This window comes from Gymnogyps californianus, chromosome 4 (assembly GCF_018139145.2).
Source record: "Gymnogyps californianus isolate 813 chromosome 4, ASM1813914v2, whole genome shotgun sequence".
NCBI lineage: Eukaryota > Metazoa > Chordata > Aves > Accipitriformes > Cathartidae > Gymnogyps > Gymnogyps californianus.
Genome location: NC_059474.1, coordinates 51,456,064 through 51,479,435, shown reverse-complemented (window position 1 = coordinate 51,479,435; position 23,372 = coordinate 51,456,064). Strand labels below are relative to the sequence as shown.

The 23,372-nt window shown below is 39.8% G+C and overlaps 1 protein-coding gene across 1 annotated transcript in view; it reads left to right on the top strand.

Moving 5' to 3' along the window:
• The window catches only part of SNCA (synuclein alpha), a 72,623-nt gene extending 53,534 nt beyond the window's left edge, over positions 1 to 19,089 (top strand). Inside the window, exons 5-6 of the mRNA XM_050896020.1 lie at positions 17,373 to 17,462; positions 18,474 to 19,089. Of these exons, the coding sequence (XP_050751977.1) occupies positions 17,373 to 17,462; positions 18,474 to 18,506 (123 nt within the window). The 3' untranslated portion in view covers positions 18,507 to 19,089. The remainder of the gene's footprint in view (positions 1 to 17,372; positions 17,463 to 18,473) is intronic.
• The last annotated feature ends 4,283 nt before the right edge of the window (positions 19,090 to 23,372 follow it).

Below are 23,372 nucleotides of genomic sequence, written 5' to 3'. Positions count from 1 at the left end.
TGCATTTTGGTAGTCTTCAACTACCAGGCCAGCATGCTGGAGGAGTTGCACTGACAGCCATCCAGCAGCAACCATAGGGCTTAGAGCAGGGTAGGTGGTCTTTTGGGGATGTGGAGGAGAGAAGCTTCATCACTTCCGAAGGTCTGGCCCCTTGGGCCAGGACATCTTCCCATGTAATGGCAGGGGACCATTCATTGCAGCAGGTTGGTGCTGACTGGCCTTGGAGGACTGCTCTTACCCAAGGTGAAAAGCACAGTGAGATGGGAATGGTGAGGTCCTTGCTGAGGGGCCATCCGCCAGAGGAGCTGTGACTTTGAGGGGCAGGCAGCACATGGCTGCTGGGTTTGCGGTTTGTGATCCTAAAATATTAAAAAAAAAAAAAAATCAAAAGCAGAAGGAGAAACAAAATGTATTTCAGGCAGAAAAGCAAAGCCGCCTTGAGACATGAACTCGGCTGGGCTGGGAGTTTTGTCAGCTGTGGGCTGCCCCTTGCTGCAATGCACTCAGGTCTCAGGCTGTTGTCTGACAGCAAAATGTATCACTGGTATGTAGCATGTATAAAAGTAGGTTGTTTTCTGTGCTCAGCCACATCTGTGCCAGGAAGGTATTTATTTAGGCAGGCGAGAGGAGGAATGAACGCTTCCTTTAGGCTAGCCGCAGACATTTGTCCTGTGGAAGGAAATTAAGAGTGGTGTTTCCAAGACACAAGTGCTAGGTAATTACCCACTTAGCCTGGTACCTCCAGACTTGGTGGTGTTATAGGCTTTTGTGGGTTCAATCTGGCAACTGCAGTCAGGGAAGAAGCTTTCCCCTTCCTTTGTTGAGAGAGCCATATGTGAAGATCTGTGCCTTTGGCTTGGCTGAAGCAGACCACTTGAGCTGAAGTTAACCAACTCTCTGGGAATCAGTGCCCCAAAAGATACAAACAAGCTTTTTCAGATGATGTCTAGGTTACTTTGTTGATTTTTTTAATATATATTATTATTATTTTTACATATTCAGAAGGTCATTTATTTCCATTTTTCTTGCGTATTGCACCACAGGGGAAATATTCCTGAAATTAAACATTGCTAGTTGCTTATTGCAGAGTGACAACTGAGTTACCAAATCAGTTGGTGCTGTAAAGCTTTCAGATAAAGCTGCAAACATTCTGCCTTGACTGTATGAAGGAAGCAAATAAGTGAGTATTAATGGAAGTCAGAAATATCTGAGAAAATCTTTGTGGTTCAAGAAAATTTTTCTGCAAGGTTTTGGACCAGGTGCTCAATGATACCTATTTTTTCCTGACCCATTGTTATCAAATCTGCATCCCTCCCAAATAGATGTATATTGCTATAGTATTTTCTTTTCCTCTGAATTTATGCTCTGAAGCTTCTCAGACAAGCATTAGCACTTTAAAAGCTCAGTTTTATAATCTGGAGGTGGAAATTGCTCACCGGATTTAAAACAAAACAAAATAAAATACAACCACTTAAAACTGTCTCAATGAAAAGCAGTTATGATGGATGTGACACAAGACGATAAAAATAAGGAATTGTTACTAGGCCACACAAGCCCAAAACCTAACATCCACGTAACTGTCTCAGCTATGGTTACTGAGAAGGGAGAGACTAGATTTCCACACAGTGATTATTTTTCAGAGTAAAGCCCAGGAAGTGATGAACAGTTGCAGTATGAGCCCTCACAGATGGATAAAATGAGCGTGTTTCCTCTCCTAGGATCACTCTCATCATTAAACTTCTATTACTTGAAGTTACTTTTCCTTCAACATTGGAGAGGTTCATCAGCTTTATAGTATTAAGAAAATGTTTACTTTTTTTTTCATGGACCTCTGTCTGCATATTCATTAATGTGAACTTTGGTTTTTATGTTAATAGTGTTCCTGGGTTTTTGTGTCATTTTCCATTGGTATGTTCACTGTATAAACTAGCTAATAAATTTAGTTTTGCTTTGTGTACAACCAAACCTCCGTCAGCTGCTGTGGAGCAGCTTCTGTCTTTCAGAAGAACAAGTGAGATCATTCAGAACTGAGTCCCTGTGAAAATAATCTGCCTTCACACAGTACAATTGAACAGTTATGCCTAATCAGGACCATCTCAGCTCTTTAATGTGTATGTACTGGGAGAATTCAAATGACACTATGAATGTGTGATTGACCAGTCTTCCTCTGAAATTGTATCAGTGTTTTATATTCCAGTTAATTAAATCTTACATCTGAGTGTTTGGTTAGAACTGTATAAAAGCTTCTCCAAGAAGATTTGTTGCCTTAATGAATTTTGCTTTTAGAGTTGCAATGATTTGGGGTAAGTTACAGTCTTGATAGATAAGCAGTCTATCATGGTAGATAAGTGATTGATCATGGAGTCTAAAGTCAGCACAACTGCTCTGATATATACCTGTCAAATACGTGGTTCTAGATACCTAGAAAATATGTACTTTAAGAAAGTGATATGTCAAGGAGTCGTACAGCCTTGATGCATCACATATCCATCAAGTTTCTTGTGCTACTGTGTCTGAGCTCTAATCTCTATATCAAGTGGAACACTTATCGGTGTAAGAAGTTAGAAGGGAGAGTTATTCTGTTAATCTGTGATAAAGCCTCGTGGGTTGTCTGCATGATTGACAGCAGTTTTGAAGTTTCATCAGAGAACAAATTGATGGGCTAACTGATGGGTGGACATAGATTTACGTCAGTTACACGTTGTTAGTTTTTGCTAACAGTGCACTTTGCCCTGGTGTTTATTTGTGCGAAACCTGTTTTAATCTACAGTATGAGGCCAAGTTACTTTGTAGTTAGCGTTAATAAAAAAAGTCATTTGTCAAATGGAATAAAATGAAGTTGGTATAGAAATAATTAAGCAGTTAGTTCAAATTGAAAGGGATGTAAAGGAGCTGTGAATCTCATCTAGTGGTAGCTGGGATGCAGGAGAAAGTGGCAAGAGTCCATCAAAAGTTAACGCTCCTCCCCACGACCTGCAGCTCTTCTCAGTGGCTTTCTCATGCTCATAAAACATATAGCGCTTTTTGCAGAATATTTTGAGGGAGATTTTTTTTTTTCCCCTGAAGAGTAAATCAATTTGCAGTACAGTACATTCATTATTTACTCTAGGTTTTTCATACTGTTGAACAAGCTAGTCAGTGCTTTTTCTACAGGAAAGGTAGGCTGGGCTGTGGTACAGGACTAATTCTTTGTACAAGCACATCACTGGGAACGCACCAGCGGTGACCGCCTGGCCACCCATGCAATTTAACAATCGCATTTTGAAGGCCATATTTTGGCTAGTAACAAATATCCAGGAGATATCCAACACTGGACTGGAAAAACAAACAAACAAAAAAAAAGGATTCCAACCATAAGGTATTTTCTGTGAAGTTACAAAGTCCTTGCTGAAGGCCTGACGCACAAACTCCTTCCCTGTGTTTGTAATGCTGAAGCCTGAATTATTCATAGAGCAGGGACTCTGAGAAAACTGCAGAAGCCAGCATGCTTAAGGTGATTAATGAAAAGTCTGAACTGGTGCTTTACGATGTAGATGAGTCATTAATGTAACAGACATGCTAACAAGCACAGGAGAGGGTTTGTGTGGAAGGGTGGAGGAGCCATCTTTCCTTAGGCAAGCCTGAGTAACAGGGCTGGTTACATCTCAGTGCTCCCAGGTGTTTAATTTCAGCTCATCGGTTAAAGACACACATATCCTCATAGTGTGTGATTAATATTATGATGAAAACCAATCACATGCACTTCAATAGGATTAACATGTTCAAGTGCTTTAGGGTATTGGTGCCTGCAGGACTGGGGTCCTACACCTTTGAAGAGGGTAGTGTTAATTCTGCGTTCAATGAGTTGAGCTTGTCTCCAGCCACTATTTGCAAGGCACTTAGCTTTGAAAGGGGACACAGTAATTAAAATTTATTTCATAGAAGCCCCCAAGATGTACATATGTTCTGTGCATACAGATTATGTAGCTCGTGGGGTTCACAGCCCCGTCTTCTGTCTGTTTATATTAATTCTGTCTTCTTTTTTCATTAAAGTTTAGGAGACAGATCAATTTTTAATTTGAGGAATTTTTTTTGCTGGAGAAATGGACAAATGATGATACATTGTATTCACATGAAGGAATTAGTATTAGATTTGAAATCAGTTAAACAATCATGGAAGGAAAAAAAATCCTTTCTTCTTGACTGCTAAATATTTAACAGGCTGCTGAATGATCAAAGGTCCCTTTCAGGATTTTAAAATGACAAGATAAAAATGAGTTTAAATTCTCTAACATTTGCATTTGTGACAGCAAGAATATGAGAAGCAATGTCAAATGCTTGAAGTCCTCCCACTTGCGCAGTGATCATTGAGTCATTGTACTGATAGAAGCCAATTTAGAATACTTCACCCCTGCTGTAAACGTTGGGCCTAACTCAACTGGGAAATGGGAGCATCACCCACACAACACAAAGCACTGGAGCAGTTTTCTTTCGCACAGGATAATCAGCAGCAGTATAAAAAAAAACTAACTTCAGTGCTGAAGGGGTTCTGTTTCTGCGGTGAATAGTCATTGGGCTAATATTGTCTCCAAAGTTTGCTTTGACTTACATAAATCTTGGTTTCCACGAGGTTATTGGAACATGTATTGGGAACACACTTTGCTTGAATACTGTCCCTTTATATGTGAATCTTAATGCTCCTATTGCATTGAGGGTACAGTAGAAGAGCTCTCGTCACTGATTTAATTTGGGAAACTACAGATGGATAAATGCTGAGTCTGTCTATCTCACTGCATAAAAATGGTTTGCATCAGATTTCAAAGATGTCATACCTTATCATGTTAAGTGGTTTGTTCTTTAGCACTTGAAACACTTCAGATTTCTGAAGTTAGTTCTTGGTTCACTACAGTCTTATTTTAGTATTAAACCTATGTAAAAGCTTTTGACTTCCATGGAACTACCTACTTAAGTGTATGCTTGCTTTTCTAGTATGGTTTATTTCTAAAATGGCATCCAAACATAAATTCACCAGCTGGGTGTCTAACTGATATTGCTTGAGCATTTGTAAACACTTGGGCATCTGGCTGTGGCAATCATGCAAGTGAGTTGTTTGTGTTCAGATCTGCGTGGGAGATTCTCAAGACCTAGCTCTCATTCTTGTCTCAATGTTCACCAAGCAGCATGTGTAGAGAAACATCTTTATGGCTGGTAGCAGATAGGGGGTTTTTGTTGTTTTAAGACTACAGGGAGTCATATCATAAATGCATATCTTTTTCTGAAGCATGGACTCGTCCTGCCAGTCTTTTTGCATCATCCTCAGTACTGAAAATACGAAAGAGCTCCATCATAGTGAGAACCTAAATACTGAAGATGTCGTATTGCTCTGGGCAGCATATCAATGTTCATTGCAGGAACTGCAAATGTGGCTTGTAGGAGGAAAACTGTAGCAACTGTAATTGATTTGCCACGTGTTCTCTCAATTCCTCCTGTTTTAACTGAGCACCCTCATCTGTATGGAGTAAGCTTTGATAATCATTCTCATTGGCATGGCATGCATGAAATTATTGTTCCACAACTTCATCTGAACTTCTGTAAATCACATGTAGCTGTCTGTTATGCCACGAATTTGAAGAAAAGTGGTTTGGTTTTGTTTTTTCTATTTATCCCCAAAGTAGAGGGTGTAATGAGTGCAATTGCTAACCAGTACTTCACTCAAAACTTCCTGACCGAAATGTGGGTTTACCTGCTGTTCTGGATGTAGTGAACAGAATGAATGCTTTAGCTCAACTACTGTTTTTGTATGCTACCTCTATGGTGTGTATGCATCATTTTTTCCTCTTGTATGCTTAAATATTAATGGGGCGGTGGCTGGAGCATAGAGTCCCCTCTCTCAAGTCATAAAAGCAGATGTGGAGAAGAGGGTATTTCTCTTCTGTTATGCTCCTTGTGGCTGTGGGACCAACTGCTTCTTGTGAATTGTAGCAGTTTATGGTGATTGCTTTGTGACTCCAGTGCATTCCCAGGTGCAGAGGGCAGACCCCTGCTTAGCAGGTGAAGTTTGGGGAGCTACTGTGATTAATAATAAGAAAGGACCAGAGGGAAAGCATCATTCTAACGATTCTGACAACTAATGTTCTATGCTTCTTTGATCCTTTAAAAGCAGCTCTGCATTTTAATTTCAAATGGTTTGACGGAGTTTATAAATAGAAGGCTCTTTCTGGTAAAAACGGTGCAGTAACAATTCCCCTCTGAAGCTCCATCTATGGCTGAGGAGATCATCAGCCAACACTGGTTCAGGTAGTTTTCTGACGTTAGACACCACTGGGGCTTGCCCTCCTTTTCCTCTATCAGCATGATGAGCAGCGTCTCTGCCCTACTTGACTCTGTTCCAAACACCAAGCAGCCACATCCCAACCCTAGCAAGACTTACCTTGTGTGCAGCTCTCATAAATAAGCACCAGAGATACTGAGTAGTGGATGCTCAAAAGGTTTTTCCTAACTGTATTGTGTGGACAGAACGAGCTGGGTTAGTCCAGAGAAGACTGAAATGAATCAGGATAACAATTTTTCCAGTATCAAACCCTTGCGACAGAGAGAAGGGGACTGTGTCCACTGGGAATAGGACTAGAAATACTGGAGCTAAATGGTAGTGAGGGAGATCGAGGTTAGACACCAGGGAAGATGCTAATGGTAACAGTAATTAAGTGCAGCAATAGATTGGCTGGGGATGCTGTGGAATTTTTGTCACTGGAGGCTTTTAAGGTGGCTTTTCCCAGACATCTGTTGGGAATGATTTAGGGAAAGCTGAACCTGCCTAAAGCAGAGGTGCAACTTAGGTGACTCCTCAAGGCCATCCAAACTTGCACTCTTATGATTTTCTGTATATGAAGAAGTAGTGAAGATTTTTATGGTATGTATCCCTTTTGGAACAGCAGCAGATGTCTGAAAAGAGGATCATAAAGACAGGCTGCTCTCAGCGGTACAGGTATTAGTACAAAAATGGCTTAGTGAGGTGAAGAGTTACACCAGGCTTATATTGACATAGATAAGAGCAGAATTTGGCCTGGGAAAGGCTGTTTTGCTTTGAACTCCGCTCTCATGCAGCGTAGAGGATGGCAGACTGCAGTCTGATGCTTTCCTTCATCTAAGCCAGAAATGAAAAGCAAAGATAACAGTAACAGTGCCGGGGGAGGAGGGAAGGAAAACACAGATACTCAAGTGTTATATATTTAGGTACTAGTCCTTTAAGAGTCTCCTTGCCTTCTACACCTTACTAAGTAAACTTTATTAAATAATTCTTTCCACTTAGTTAAAAAGAATTATTTCTTCTACAGGAGAAGAATAAGCTGAAGAGATGTTTGTGATGTTTGTGTTTCATGCCACTGGACTGTGAAGTAATCTTTCCCAATGCAAGTGAAAGCTCTGAATAGTTGCATACTTGCTTCTAGATGAAGAGGTATACTTCAGGAATATAACTTTTAAAATGCAGGCTGACTCTCTAGTCTTTTGTAGTGTTTGATCTGCTGCTGAATAGATCACAATTGCAGGAAATACTCCTGAAACCTTTATAGTTCAAATAGTTGTTGCAGGTGTTTTTCAGAGCAAGTGCTGGTTTCTTCCTTAGAAGAAACACATTTTAAAATTCCCCAGCTAGGTAAAGTGGTGTAATAGGTTGGAATTGAAGGAATGTTTTAGAGAGATGCTCACTGATGATAACTGAAGCGTAACCACTTCACTAACAGCACGTCCTGTCAATCAGTTACAGCCTTTGAAGGTGACCATGCTGCCACTAGCTCTCCTGTCAGCCCACAGCTCAACGTGCTGGAGAGTAAAGGCAAATGAGTCAATGCTGATTACATTAGCTTATCCACTCATATTCTAGAGAAAAGCGAAAGGGAGAAAACCCTACCCCCTTTCCACTACCTGTAGAGATCTCTTCCTCTTTCTTTAAAAACTTCCCTCAAAATGAGTGAAGTTACTTCATTGCTTTGAGAATACGCTCACATGAGATGGGGTACAGAACTGAAATGTGTGCTGTCTCTGGGGCTATGTGTAACAGAGTGGGAACTCATGCTGTTCATGATGCTAGAGGGTGGCTGGTCCTGCAGTTCTGTATAGGGGAGTTTTTCTAAGACTAGGAGAAATAACTATCGTTTAGAGATTGCTCTTTTAGATAATACAGCACAGAATGAACTGTTTGCGTGAGTGGAGAATTCTTTTAGAGGGAACTTATTTTCCTCCTTTAATTTTGTCTCTGTGGAAAGAGAATATATACTCATGGAGTCTATACAATAACTTCTGGAGTTTATCTGCACTAAACGTGCACATTTATGCACATTTATGTACTATTGGAATTATGATTATTGTGATTATGATATTCAAATGGTTTTAAATAAAGTATGGTAAAATAACTTTGCAGCTTTGACTGGGACCATGCTGTTTAAAATCATCTTTATGGACTTAATGGAGCCAAATCTGAACAAGGTTGCTCATTTCTGTGTTGACTGCAAAGCTGATGTGTACCATTGTTTTAGTTAATGTGATCAGTCAAGATCATGTATCATTATGTTCTAGCTTTACTTAATGAAGACGAAGGTCATCCTTGGAGGTCGTTCTTGGTGATGGGTTCATACAGATTGGAGAATCCTCCATTGCTGCAGGGGGACAGATGGGTTTAGCTAATCCCATGGACCTCCTGACAGACGTAGGGCCAGGCTGTCCTTAAAGACTTCTAATTAAGGTGATTCCTTTAGGATTATATAAAGCTAGTTCACTTATGCTTTCCTGACAGGTTCCTTCATCTTTCCTCTCTGTTCTCAGATGTGATCATTCCTACTGTTCTCCTTTGGGATCTCCCAACATCCCCAGCAAAGTGCATTGTGTAGACTGAATTCTGTATTCAGGAGAAGGGACCCTTCGGCTGGATTAGACCAAGCAGATTACCTCACAGGCCTTGTTAATACATGACAGAATGGCTTGCCTTTTGGGGGGTAACATGACATTGCTGGCTTATGTTATTCTTTGACTTTGTAATTCTTTTCTGCACACCATTTTTTCCTTCCTCTTTGATTTGGTGAGTGCCTAAGTGCAGCATATTAACACCTTTTCCTATTGAGCTGAATCTTATTTATTTCAGTCACTTAGTTTTGTCGAGGTATCTTTGAATTATGTAGTAAGAATAACAAAAATAAACTCAGGCTGTTTATTGTTCCTTCTTAATGCATAAGACTGAGAGTACAGTTAAGTGCAGTCCCTGGTCCTTCTTCCAGATCCTTATTGAAAATAGTGGTATTACTGGACTCAAGATTTCTGTGAAACTGCACTCTGAAACTTCAATTTTGAGAATGTGAATCACGATGTTGATAGTGGATATTTTTCAAGCAGATCAGTTATGCTAAAATATTTTTGTTGACCTATGCTTCTCTACCTTGTTCAGGAGAATGTCAAGTGAGGCACAGCTGTAACCACATCCCCCTGGTGTGATGTTTAGTTAGCATGTATAATTCCCACTATTTTGCAATTAGAAATTACTTCAGTCTTTCTAAATGATAAGCTCTAGCTCTTTCTTTCCCTACTGGTGGAGTTTTCAATGTCACCATAGGTTTGGGAAGCTGAAAAGGATGAAGCTGAAAGGACTGTGTGTTCTGGATGCATTTACATGCGTTACTGAAGGCACATTGGCTAAGCCCCTAGGCAACCTGTTATTTTAAGTCACCTGTAATTAATGCACGTGTCCATCACTTTAGAACTCGTATGACCTGCTGGTCTGACCTGGGCAATGGGCGGGTTCTCCATGTAATCCATATCCATTTATCAGCAAATAACAACATACCAGCAGCTCTAATTAGGTACTTTACCTGCCTGGTTAATGCAAACCATGAATTTGAGTTTGAGGAAAGTTGATTGCTCATAGAAATGTTCCTGTTGTACTCTGAACTGAGTTGAGTCTCATCTTTACAGGTAAAGGGGATAATTTTAATGGAAGGAAACAAAAATATACACAATCTGTTGTATTGAAATTTGTTTTTCTAGGAATTCACAACAGTTCATAACTTGTTGTAAACAGCAAGTATTTCCAGCTATTTATAGACACCAAGATGGACCTGTAACCACAGACACTTAGACAGTCTTCACGTTCGTTCCTCTCGCCATAAGCCTCAGTCTTTATCCTTTTCACTTTTGTCACTGCCAACCGAGGGGCATAAAAACATGAATCAAAATGCAGCCTGTAGCACTCGTAGGCACTATGTTAGTCTTTCACTGGAATTGTGCTATTGCACTGACATTTATTTGCTTAATTAAATGTCTCTTCTTCACTTCCACGCTCCATTTAAGGAGAAGGAGGGCAGTAGTCCCATTTCATTATTGGTACTCTAAATGGGTTGTGCACTGGAACAGCTAGTTTCCTTCACATATAATGCTTTCTCATAATTTCTTTCACTTAGGTGTTTAGCTTAGGGATAATTAAAACAGTTTACTTCTTTCTAGCTAGTGCACAGATATGTCTCCTCTCTGTATCTCCGGAATAAAACCACTAAACTGCTGCTAATGCTTTGTCATTCACAGCTGAGGCTTGGAGGCACTGACTATTGCAGAGAGTGAGCGGGAGCTTTAGAGCATCCTAAGCTGACCTGGCAACTCAGTTATAACCAGTCGGCTCCACATGTTTAATAGCTTAGGACTAGGAAAGTAAATAAGTTGAAGCCACTTTAGCATATCTTTGTTTTGCATGTTGTTGGGAATTTGCTGTTTTGTTCAAGGGTTTTTCTCACATCAGGTAAGTTGGGCTTTATAATCAAAATACCTGTAAAAAATAAGTTACCAAATGGAAAAGACAGCTATTCACTTAGGTCCAATATCCAGCCCCTAAGTATCCTGATATTTGGTGAAGAAGAAAGAATACAAATTATTTACTTTTCAAAGGGGAATTTTAAGCCCATTGGTACAGCAAATTGCTATTCAGCTTGTAGCAAGAGGTGAATTTGGACAGTATGTGTAACAGCTGCACTGAGGGTATATGAAAGGAATCCCAAAATTTTTCTTTAAGCTCCACCATATGATGACTGACAGTTCCTGAAGAAAGTTCTTACAGGGTGCATAATACCAAAACGAAATGGGTTTAGTCAGGCTGGAGGGATATTCAGTTACCAGTTGTAAGGGCTTAAGGCAGCCCTGCTGAGTTACAGGTTTGGAATGTGATAACAGGCACGAGACAAACAGCTTTAGGGATAACAATTTATCTCTAAATAATGGTGTGGTAATAAAGACAGATTAGTAGTACAATTATCCAGACTGTAACAACAGCAAATTCAATAATTCTCTAGTACTGGGCTAGACTTAATATCTGAGCTCGCAGAGATGTACATGACCACGGCTATCAGGCAGGCAGGAAGCAGGCATGGCTTCTCTGGACAAGCTACTCGGACCAGTTGACGAGCTCGAGGAATGTCAGATTCCCTGATGGGACTGTCCTTTCTATTGTTGAGTCGGGAAAGCACTGTTTGGGCTTGTTCACCAAGCATCACATCCCACCTCTCTGCCAATTCTGTCCTTGGTGTGCACAGGGCTTGGAAGTACAGTATAAGGCAATACTACCCTTACTCTAATCTATCAGTAAATGGTAATTTTGCAAGGTAATAAAGCTATTGGATGTGATTTTTTTAATTTTATTTTTTACGTTCTTATTTTTATTTCAAGCTCCCCCAGGTACCAGCTGGTGTGTACATACAACAAACTGAACTACGTTAAAAATGCTTTGCATGGAACATTTCATTGGGGGTCTCAAAGGACTTTCCAAAAGAGACCTTAAAGGTCTTTACAAAAGAGGTGTACCAAAATTATCATGTAAAACAGCTTTTTCCCTATTCTAATTCACTGCTTTTTCCATAGTGCCTCTTATCTTGGTTCACAGCTAGTCAATGATTATAAAACACTCAATAACAGACTGGCAAGTGATGTGGTGTGACCAGTGCTCAGTGAGTTTATAACAATCTATTTTATTGAAATTAACTATGACTTCTCATGTTACATTAATTTGTTAGGTGTTTGAGGCAAGCCTCACCTTATTTTTATGTATATAATTGATTGTGGACAGTAGAGCTTTCTACTAAAGAAAAAATCCTCCCACAATATCTATCTGCATGGGAAATTTGATAGAAGTCTCAAAAACAGACAGAAAATCAGCAAGTGTGAAACAACATGAATGTGAAAGTTTATGGGGGGAGCTTATCAATGTGTATAAATACCTGATGGGGGTGGTGGTAAAGGAGATTGAACCAGACTCTTCAGCGGTGCCCAGTGAAATGGCAGGAGGCAGTGGACGCTAACTGAAATGCAGGAAACTCCATTTAAATCTAGGAAAAAAACTTTTTCACTGTGCAAGTAGTCAAACACTGGACCAGGTTTTCCAGCAAGGTTATGGAGTCTCCATGTGTGGGGATGGTCAAAACCCAACCAGGCATGGCCCTGAGCAACCTGCTGTAGGTGAGCCTGCTCTGAGCTGGGGGGTTGGACTAGACGATCTCCGGAGGTGCCTTCTGACCTCTGTGATTAGCAGAAGTGACTTCCAGGGTGATCTCCTCTTGCCAATATAAATGTTTTAAGGGCTGACACTTCAGTAGCCTGGTTTATTTATCTCAGAATATGGAATCACTCCAGAAGGAATTAGTTTCCAGTAATCATGAGAATATGCATGACTGTAAGACTCCTTCAGCATTCATAATGGAAAGAAAAAACATGTTACTAGCCAGAGAGATAGTAAATCATAGTGCTTAGATCAGCTGCTAAATTACAATTACAATGCTTCCTTTTGAAGTTGCTTTTGTCCATGACTTGAGATAAAATAATTTATTTCTGATGGCAATAACTTGGCATTCAAGATACATCACCAAGAGGACTGAAGGCACGCTCCTGAAGGTGACCATTTTGCCACATGGTGCTGATGTAGGTGTGGTATCATGAGCAGACCACTTGGTCTGTTTTCCACGTGTAGGGAATCTTAAACAGTTTCTCCCCTTCCACCAAGAGTGTTATGAGGTGGGAAAGAGGGTGAAGGGAAAGAATGGGGTGCGATTTTCACCAAAAACAGTGAAATAAGAGGAACCTATTTGGTGACTTTTTCCTGGGAAAAGGAATAGGCCTGAAGTTTTGGCAAATACTCTAATTTAAACAGGGCCAGGTCTTCAGGAAGACTTTTTAAATAATTTGATTGCAATTTTATTGCAAAAGTGCGTCATTTCACACTGTCATGCACACAGCAGGATTAATTCCCATAGTAAAGGAGGAGTAGTCAACATTTTGGAGCCATTGCAGCAAATAAGTTCTACTTCACATCTTATTTTTGCCACTCCTGTATACCAGTTATTTTGTACCTGTTCCTTGAGTCAGAACTGGCACCTAGGGTCATGCAAATGTACCACTTTACAATGATGGGACACTGTCTCCCCTTTGTTTATAAAATGATGGAAGTTGCTCGACAGAATGAGAGCACAGCACGCTTTGGGAGGAAGGGCGTACACCGTAGCTGTTCCTTCCCAGGGAAGGTGTGGGTGGGCTTGTGAGGTGGCCTGGTAGCACATAGGTCTTGGGCTGTGCAAGTCTGACAGTCACGAATCTTTGTCAAGGCAGGCAGGAGTGCTGATAGCACAAAGTGACACCACTGTTGGTACCTGGGAACGGCAGTGTGGTGTGCTGTGCTCTGGCTAGCCACAAAAGCTTGCTTTCCATAACATGGGGTCTGAGGGCACAAGACCCTCTGGAGATGTAGAAATACAAATCTTACCCAGAGTGACCGTGCTTCAAACCAAGATATAGGTGGGCATTTGCTTTTTCTTAAGGGAATCCTCAAGGGACAAGCAGATGTCCTCACCTCACTGTTCTTTTAACACCTTGTTTATTACATGAGTTGTAATTTTCCCTTTTTGAAGTGTTTTCCCTGCAAAAAAGCTCATGCTCCCCAGTTAAAAACTGACTTAATCTCTGAGAAGCTTTTGTTTAGCTTTTCAGACCTTCTAATAAAAAGCTTTCCCTCTGGAAATGCCCTTCTATATGGTTTAAGAATAGAGGTGGCAGCTTCAAGAGAAAAATGTGTCTTTCATACTAAGACAAGAATTGGTCTGTTGGGTGTTTTTCCTCTTCCACAGCTGAATTAGGATATGAAATTACTGATCATGAGAACATAAAATTGCATTTCTTTGTTTTAAAGGAGGTAAATAATGATATAAGGTGTATCTTAGATGGCTCTGTGTTACTGGGGGTGGTTGCTTACTTTTGTGATATCCTAACTTCAGAGGGATAGTACATCAGAAGCAGAGAGCACCACCATTAAAAGTGATGTGGTCACCGATGCTATACATTTAAATGTAACAAATGTGACCTTGAGTAATGTCATTCTCATCCGAACTGCAGTGACATCAACATGAAAGGTGGTGTTTGTGTTACAGTTTGCAGCTGGACAAAGGTGATAAGCCTTTCCCAGGCAAAGAGTTCCCTTGATGGTTTGGTATGGCTTATGATTTTCTTCATTTGAAAAAATATTGGTGTTGTGACTGATGTTGTATTTTACTAGGGCTGCTGATTGTTTTATTTGAAGTTGTAGAGCAGTCTCAATCCTGAACTCACTGAAGGAACTTGGGAAGATGGTAAATTCGGCCTTTTTTAGGCATTGTGTCTCTGTAATCCTGATGGACAGTCCAGACCCGTGGCAGAGGTTTCTAACAAACAAACGGTGTATGAGCTTTGAAGCTCTTCTTAGAAATTTGGCTGGCAAATCTTTTTCTTCGTCGTTGCTAATGGTCCTGGCAGTTTCACTTGCCATCTGTTTTCCTGCTACAGATAACACTAAGCTGCATGCTTTCTTCCTCGTGCAACCTTAAGACTGATTTGGGGCACAGTTTTACTTGATGTACCGATTGTTAGCCGAAGCTGTTCCTTAATGATAGGAGGAATCAGAAATTAAATTATATTTTGGATTAAACAGGAGAGCAAAAGACTGGACCTGTAGGTCCGTAGAGCTGATATGTTAGATCAAGTGCACAGTAACAGCTTTAAAATTTGCATCGCGCACACTATTTAGCTATTTTAGTTAAAGCTGATAGGGATTGATGCTACTTCTCATAAAAGTAAATAGGCATAAATACTCCTAAAAATTTGTTTAGAAGCTAAGGTAATTAAATATTGCACATCAAATAATCTTAGGAGCTTGAGTGTTTTGATAAGGCGGGGCAGAACTGTAATTGGGCCCAGTTTTTCTGATAATTTTGTGCTTGAAAGTTACCTGTCATGTTGAACACCCAAAATTATTAGTTCTTCTGGAAGACACAGGCGTAAATAAAGATATTAGCAACTTTATTCATCAGTGTCCCTTGACTTTTGGAATTTGTCCATGTTATCTATGCCATAGAGCAGCGCAGGGTGTTAACTGATAGCAGGCACATGCATGGAGGGAACTTGGCAGAATAGCAGGCATTGACTCCACATGGACTATACTGTTTACCTCTAAAGGAAAAAGCATATCTGGCCCCACTGAGAAGCAGTGAGACCAGATATCTTCATAATGAACCTTTTAAAGTCTGAAGTAAGAGCTAGAGAGAAGAATCCACATTATGGAAATAAATTCTGCACATCATGGACTTTGAGGGTGAAAAATGTGTGTACATGCACATGCATCAGTGCCAGAAAAGGTGACCGAACCAAGGAAGAACTGGATTTGTATCTGGTAGATAAAGTCACAATTTGTGCATGGAGAGATGCAGCAAGTGAGGAACAGAGTATTATGACTACAATCAGCTGGTTAAACCACAGAGGGAGCTGATATGTGGCAAACGGTGAACAGCAGAAGCATGACAGCTTCTGCTCTGTGAAGGTAAAGAGGGTTTAGTGCCACTTGTTTTGCGTGTTATTTTCTATTTTGTGTTAAACTTGCAGAGGTGAGTTTCAGGTTTAGCTTCTCGTATCCTCATTTTATCTATATCCTAAATTTAATTTAGCATCACTATCCTATATATTGCAGACTTTGAAGAATTACCTTATTAGTCCGGTTTGTGACTTAGTTTTGTATTTCTGTCTACACTACCAGCCTTGCAGGGATTTTTTTTAAGTTAATTTCTTTCTGAGTGTCTGTAATTTTTTTTTTAGTGCATTTCTGCCTAGATTGGCAACTGGTATAGATCAGCATGATCACAATAGTTCCACTGAGCTACTCTGCCTCTTTTCATATCATTTTTCTTACAGTTCAGGACAAACTGCAGCAGTCTTTGTTCTGGCAAACCTCATGTTTCTTCTCTGTGAACTTCTGTAGTAACAACTACTACAAGAATTAGCCCAATTGGAATGGTTTTTTTTAATTTATGATTTGTGTTTGTTTCAGATGGTAAATAGTATCTATAGTTCTAGGACAACACTTAAGTAATCTTACTCAGCAAGTTATTCCTTATACTGTTGCAATCCCGTTAATTCCAAGAGGCTCTTATGAAAATTGCTATATAAAATAGAAGCGCTTCTATAATGGTCAATAACAGATGCCCTGAAAAATGTGTAAGAAGCTGGGTATCAGGTAGTGCCATGTATCATATACTAATACTGCATAGAGTAACATGCTGGTTGACATGAGAAAGCATATAGAGGTGTGACCCAGTAAAGGAAAAAAGCTTTTCCCAATACAATTAGGTTCTAAAACTGAAGGAAAAAAACGGCATGCAGTAGTCTGAGTTATAATAGTTCTCCCTTTTTTGGCCACTTTGAAATGTACTGTGAAAAGGCTAAAACTGTAAAATAAACAATGATTTCTGAGAGGATTGATGTGTCTATAACATTAAAAATATATAATTGAATTACTGTTTTGTTTGTGTCTTGATACTACCCAATTCTTTTGGCCTGCTTTTACAACTACTTTTGCATACCTGTGACTGTATTCCCCCAAGTAGTTAAACAGAAATTAATGTGATAACCTACTTAAACAATTTGTGTGGGAATGTGTTTCCCAGATCAGTTTTTTAAGGAGCAGAAAACTTCTTTTGGTTTGCTTCATGACTTGACCAAAGCGTTTTCAGTGGGATTAAAATATTTTCCAAAGATATTTAGCAAGTTGATGGTGGTACTGTTCTTTTGTTCAGATTGACTTCTTGGCCTGTCCATGGCAAGAGAGAAATGGGGTATCAGCACTTCAGCTATTCAGAAAGGTGATGATAATCATTCCCATGGATACCCCTGTGGAACATGGAGAAGATCTCTCTGGAGCTGATGTCCTCTAGCTCTTCACAACCCCTGGCAACATCCCGCAACCAAAGGACAGGCCAAGAAGTCAACCATTGATGGGGAGGAAAGACATACTTTGGCGTAAATGACGAGGCAAGCAGTTACAGTCTGTCACTTTTCTTTCCCTGTTTTGTATGTAGAATGAAGAAGGTTTCCTGCAGGAGGGAATGGTGAATAATACAGATGTTCCTGTGGATCCTGAGAATGAGGCTTACGAAATGCCTCCAGAGGTAAATCTGTTGTGGTATTTGCTGTGAATGCACGTAGGAGAGGAGCACAGGAGGGGACTGCATGCTCAAGTTACATTAGCCTGGTTCAGGCTGATGCTGTGAGCTGCAAGGGCACAGCAGAAACGCGGTCTCTTTGGCCAAGATCTCCCAGAGGTATAGTGCTGGGAATCAGAAAATCCGTTGCTCTCTTGATAGTAAGGAAGTTCAATGGGGAAAATATTGTGTGTGTTTCAAAACACTTGTGCTTGGGTTTCTAAGTAATCCACAGTAAACTTGTATCTTTTTCTTATGTTTGATAGGGAATATGGGAAAAGCTGCATCTTCACAGATTGTTTTAATAGCTTGGCCATTATCAAAGCGTCATGCTTTGTAAACCACGATAATTCACTGTTATACTCTTAAGTTAACACAATTATGGGAGAAAATTATTTTGTTGTTTTTCATGAATCTGCTATCTAAAATATTACTACAATGTCTGGCATGATGCATTGGTAGTTGGAGTGGCAGTTTTACAGTAGCGCAGATAATTAGGCTGAAAATGAGAGGTATAAAACATTTAGACCATGATCCAGTGAAAGACTTAAAGGCATGCTTGATCGCTAACACTTTGAATATCACTGAAATTATGGGGGCTACTCATGTACCCATAGTTAAACATGCATTTAAAAGATTTACTGACTCGTATGAGTATCTGCAGCACCTGGTGTGCTGTTAAGCCCAGAGGTAGTCCTCCTCCCTCTCCAAGTGAATTGCCATGGGTGGCCTTGTGAGTTCCTGGCAACATCAGCTTAATGACATGTTAACCACTGTAAAAGCCTAATTCTCTAAATATCACAGCTTGTAAGGTACAGTATCTGAAGATGTGACAAAATAATAATAAATGGCAAGATCCAGATCACATGAAAATCCATAATATTTTGGCACTGAATCCAGTAGGACTAGAACAAGCAGTGAAAGTAGGATGTATTTATCTAAAATACTAGAAGCGCTGATTTCTGCTCTCCTCATTAGGAAGAGTATCAAGACTATGAACCTGAAGCATGAGAGTCCTTTCCTTCCCTTATATCTCCTGAAATCTACTAACTACTAAAGATGTCCCATCCTGTACAAGTGCTGAGTTCCAATGTGCCCAGTCGTAAAATTTTTTTACAGTTTTTACGGTGTATTTTGAAGTCTTCCATCAGCAATGATTGGAGTATCTGTGACTGCATCCACCTTGTTTCAGCATTTCCCTCCTGCTGAAATGAAAGCTGGTTGGCAGGGTCATTGTTGTGCTGTGGATATTGTGGCTTCAAGTTTAAAAGTTAAAAAAGAAAATATTAAATAAAAACACCTAAGTGTCTACTGCTTATTTCTAACTCTGTACATGTTTTGTTGATAGGCTGCCAGTAATTTGATATTGTTTATGATACAATTTTTATTTGTTTCCTATGACTATCCTTTCTGTGCAGAGATGACTTATCGTGAGAGCTTTATATATATGTGTATGTATTATACATATAAAAAAAGTAACTGAGCATGAACTATGCACTTATAAATATTAGCTGTTGAAATTTTATGGGTTTGTGATGTGTTTTATTAACTTGTGTCTGTAAATAATGGTGTTCAACTGAAATGAATAAAATGTAACCCATTAAAAATGAACTTCTAAATTAGTGATGATTTGTAACACCACCCTTCCTATCCAAAAGCCCCTGTTAAAGCATTCAGGCTGTGTTGCTTCCTGTGAAGGAACTGGAGGAACAAAACCAGCAAATGGAAGCCCAGTCTATACAAAAAACAGGGTGAAGAATGAGAGTATCAGGGCTGGTACCTCAGCTGGAGTAAATTGTTGACAAAATAGATTCATCTGTAGTGGTAATAAACTTTCTGTTGTAAGGAGAACCTGAGTGAATGAAGCCATTAATAATGGCCTGCAGCAGATTATCATGAAATCATGAGGCCCTTTGAAGAATTACTGTTTCAAGGTTGTTAAAGTGCTGGGCTATACAGAAGAGTGATAAATTAGTTGCAATCAATTTGTCTTGTATAAAGTTCCATTTAGCAAAAGTACAGTCTACTGTCTGTTTTTAGACATGACAATTTTAGTTATGTTGCCTGAATACTTTTCTATCTAGTAAAAAGATTTAAATGTGAGATGTTTTTACTTCTCTCATGTTTTATTATCTGTTATTTTGGATCAAATGTTGCCTCTGACCTGAATGATACAGTGTTTTTTTGTTTAAGGTTCTCTAATCCTGAGTAGGATTTTGAACTTCCCTTACAGCTAGTCTTTCCAGTGTTCAGGGGCATGGATCTTAAAACAGGTAAATATCATTGTCTGGTTTTGTAAATGGGGGAACTTAGGCACATAACGTGTGTCACTGGTACGTACAAAAAGAGACCCAAAATCCCGGCTGCTGAACTCTCCAACTTGTTCTTGAACTGAGCTCCTTTCTGGCTTTCTGCAACCTTCCTGGTATTAGCATGCCCAACATGGAATAGATCTTTCCAGGTACGTACCCGTCCCAGCTGTATACTACTCATGGTGTAGTACTGTGAGCCAAAATCACGTGAACGTATTCGTTTCACAATGCTTAGAAAACCAGTGCTTCAATTTGCTATGTCATCCCCCAGTCCAAACCCCATATTTCTAAGGAATTTCATTCGTTTCAGAAGAATTGGTATCAAGCTCTTTTTTCAAAGCAATTAAAAATCCACTTGATCATTTCAAACAGCTTGCGGATATTTTCATCAATAAATTGCCTAATGGAGCCTAAAGTTCTGAGCTCTTTTGCAGAAATCTTCCATGATAACCTGCAACAACCCACTAACAATTTGCAGTCTCCTTCACAGGTGGTGTGTCAAAAGAATCTCTTGACCTGGGCATCTCTACTGTTAAAATTCATCTTAATGCCTCAGCAGCAAATCTATTGATTGTGTCCGTGGAAAATTAGTATCAGGACAGGGCACAGCGTAAGATACTGCTTTTATAATTATTAATGTTGTTTAAGGATCTTCCTGTTCTAGTAGAAGGATTTGGGAAGAAAAGCTCAGTGCAGTAGTGTGATTTATTTTTTCCTAGCGTGCTAGCAGGGACTCATCCACCAAAAGCAACAACTGAGAGCAGTCAGATGCCTCATACTTCAGGAAATAGCACTGGAAATAGCAGCCTAAGTAGAATATGTATTTCTGTTGTTCATCTTCTCTTCCACAGCCCACAGGTCTTGATTGCTCTGTTGTTTCTCTATTAGGGAATCAAATTAAACTGTTTGGTTGCTCACATGTTGCAAATAAATCGTGCACTTCTTAAATAAGCTGTGGGAAGCAGTATGTCAAAAAAAAAGTAATAAGAATAAATTGGCTTCTGGGACTGGCCCATTGTCTGAGCATGTAGGAGTTAATTATTTTCTTTTGTAGGTTAACATCAGTAAATCATTCAGAGTTTTCAGGTCATTTAAAATGCACCATAGGCAATCAGTTTAGTTCTTGTGCCTCTTGCAAACATGCCCTCAGATGGCCCCAAAAGTCCATGGGACCCCTGGTTACTATGGCAGCACAGTGTGATGCACTGCTCTGGTAACAAGCTGCATTTTAATTAGATTCCTTAAGGGCTGTCTGACCATCCTTTCCAGGTAAACTAAATGCCATTTTGTCTTACTTCCTGCAGTGAGATGAATACTGACACGCGGATTGCAAATGTCAGAATTGTGTTGGATGCTAAAGCTGAACTAAATAGATACTGCTGTATTCAGATTTTTTTAAGTGTCTGCCCTGGGTATTTAAAAAAATGCTTCTGCTGTTGTGATAACATTTGCTTAAGCATTGCCTGCCAGAGAGGAATATACCTCAGAGCCCTCTTTTCCTTAAGAGCCTAGATTTCAACTCAAACCAAAAGCAATCTTCTGTCCTCAAATTATGAGTTAATAATGAGTCTTACCATATCCCAGTCCTCCAGGGAAAAAACACATGTTGCTTTTTTGTTCTATTTTGACAGCTTTAATTGGTCTTATAATGGTTCCTAATTAGACACATTGTAATAATGGGTTTTTTACTGTAAATCATAGTGTTAATAGTTGTGTTACATGCCTTCCGTATGGTGACTTTCAAGTTGTTTTATTTGTCTGAAGGATAAGGCAAGAAATGTCCTCCTCCCCGCACCGAGACTTCCCTTCATTCCCTCAAGACAGTTGTAGGCGAGTTAAGGTAAATTACAATGTCCTAATCTGGAGGAAAATTAATATGTCTGCATCTCTTCGGGAAGCACAGATTTTACTCGTCCTGGCTTTCATAGCGTGGACAGTCTAGGCTCAGTGATTCTCATGTGGAAGCTTCTGACATGGACAGCAGGTCAATCAGCTGCAGCAAACTCAGAGTAGAGACCTCTGCCTCCAGGAGCTGGGAGACATGAAGATTCAGGGCTGTCCGTTTAATGGCTGAAATTATTCCAGGAGCACAACAGAAGACAGGTACAGAATGGCTGCCTACATGTATTCATAAAATCTTAATATACCAAGTAGAACTACTTAATTGCCTCTAAGATTTGATCCAAACTTCACTGAAATCTGTGGAAAGATTCCTACTGGCTTCACATGGGTGTTTTAGGGCACCCATAGCTCCAGTATACATTTGATCTTCTCATACAAATTATATGTGGCAGTGTGTACTGATGTGATGAGTTTCCAGTTCTTTTCTGTATGCTTTTTAGGGAGAAAATAACTGCTGAAACCCTTGCTTCTAGAGTTTCCTAAGGCACTGGCTGCATGGTACTTTTTTTGTCAGGTAGATGGTGTGCAGTGGAGGTGATGCACCAGGGCTCTGATCCCTAACTTGCTGAAAATAAAGGGAGTCTTTTCGTTGACTGACGTGGGTGTGGATGATTCCTGGTGCCTCTCTAAAGTTTGCATAGAACTCAGAGATGGCAGAGATCAGATGATCAAGGTCTTATACGCTGGCAAAATACCATGCTGTAAATACTGCACAGTACAACATACCTCAAATGTTAGGTTGGAATGGAGTAGTTGCCCTTAGGTATTGCAACCTTAGAGGTAATTACTCCTTCAGGTAATTGATATTTAATGACATATTAATGCAAACTAAATCTTTGTGTTCTGCTCTGGAACAGCTTAGGAGGTAAGTGGGAGAAGATAGATGGTTCCCTGATACCGGTTTTGGGTTTGATTTCTGTCCACACAAGACTTCCACTGACTTTGACTAAATTATCTGATACTTTTTGGCCCGCAGCTTGAGGCTTTCAATATTACTGGAAGAGACACTAATAATGGTCTTCACAGGGTATCATCATTCTGCTTGGATATACGCAGGTCTGAAATAATAGCATCAGTTTTCACATAAGCAGACTTGCTCTTGAGTTACAGTGACCAAAACCAAATGAGATCTTAGCCTTTAGTGTCTCCATGCTGCATTTTTAATGGAAAATATAATCTGTTTAAATGCAGACATAAACAATTTTTCTCAAGCTTGCCTGACATTTAACGTGTAACTCAGAAGGTTCCTCTGATCTAAAAAAGGCTGACAGATGGAGAAACAGCAGGTGGAACCTCAGATGAGACAGCCAGGAGGTAACAAACAGGGTAGGAAACTAGGTCAGATGAGATTTCTTCCATGTTGGAAGAAGTGCTTTGAAAATGCTTCCTCCAGTGGAGGCATAAAAGTGGGTTTTCAGCATTTTCCATTAATATTTGCATCTCTAAATAGGTCAGAGTCTACCAGCATCTGATACATCTATAGGGCATCTTTCTGTGGAAAAGGTGAACGTCTGAGATTTACAAGTGTGCTTTTTTTCACCTGCAGCATAGGAGATCTCTTTACGAGAGGCCAGAGCACCCATGCGTTTCTGATGATTAACTTGAGATTTAACAAGGAGTATGTTGTTATGAAAAGCCAACGGCTGGGATACCTCAATTTATT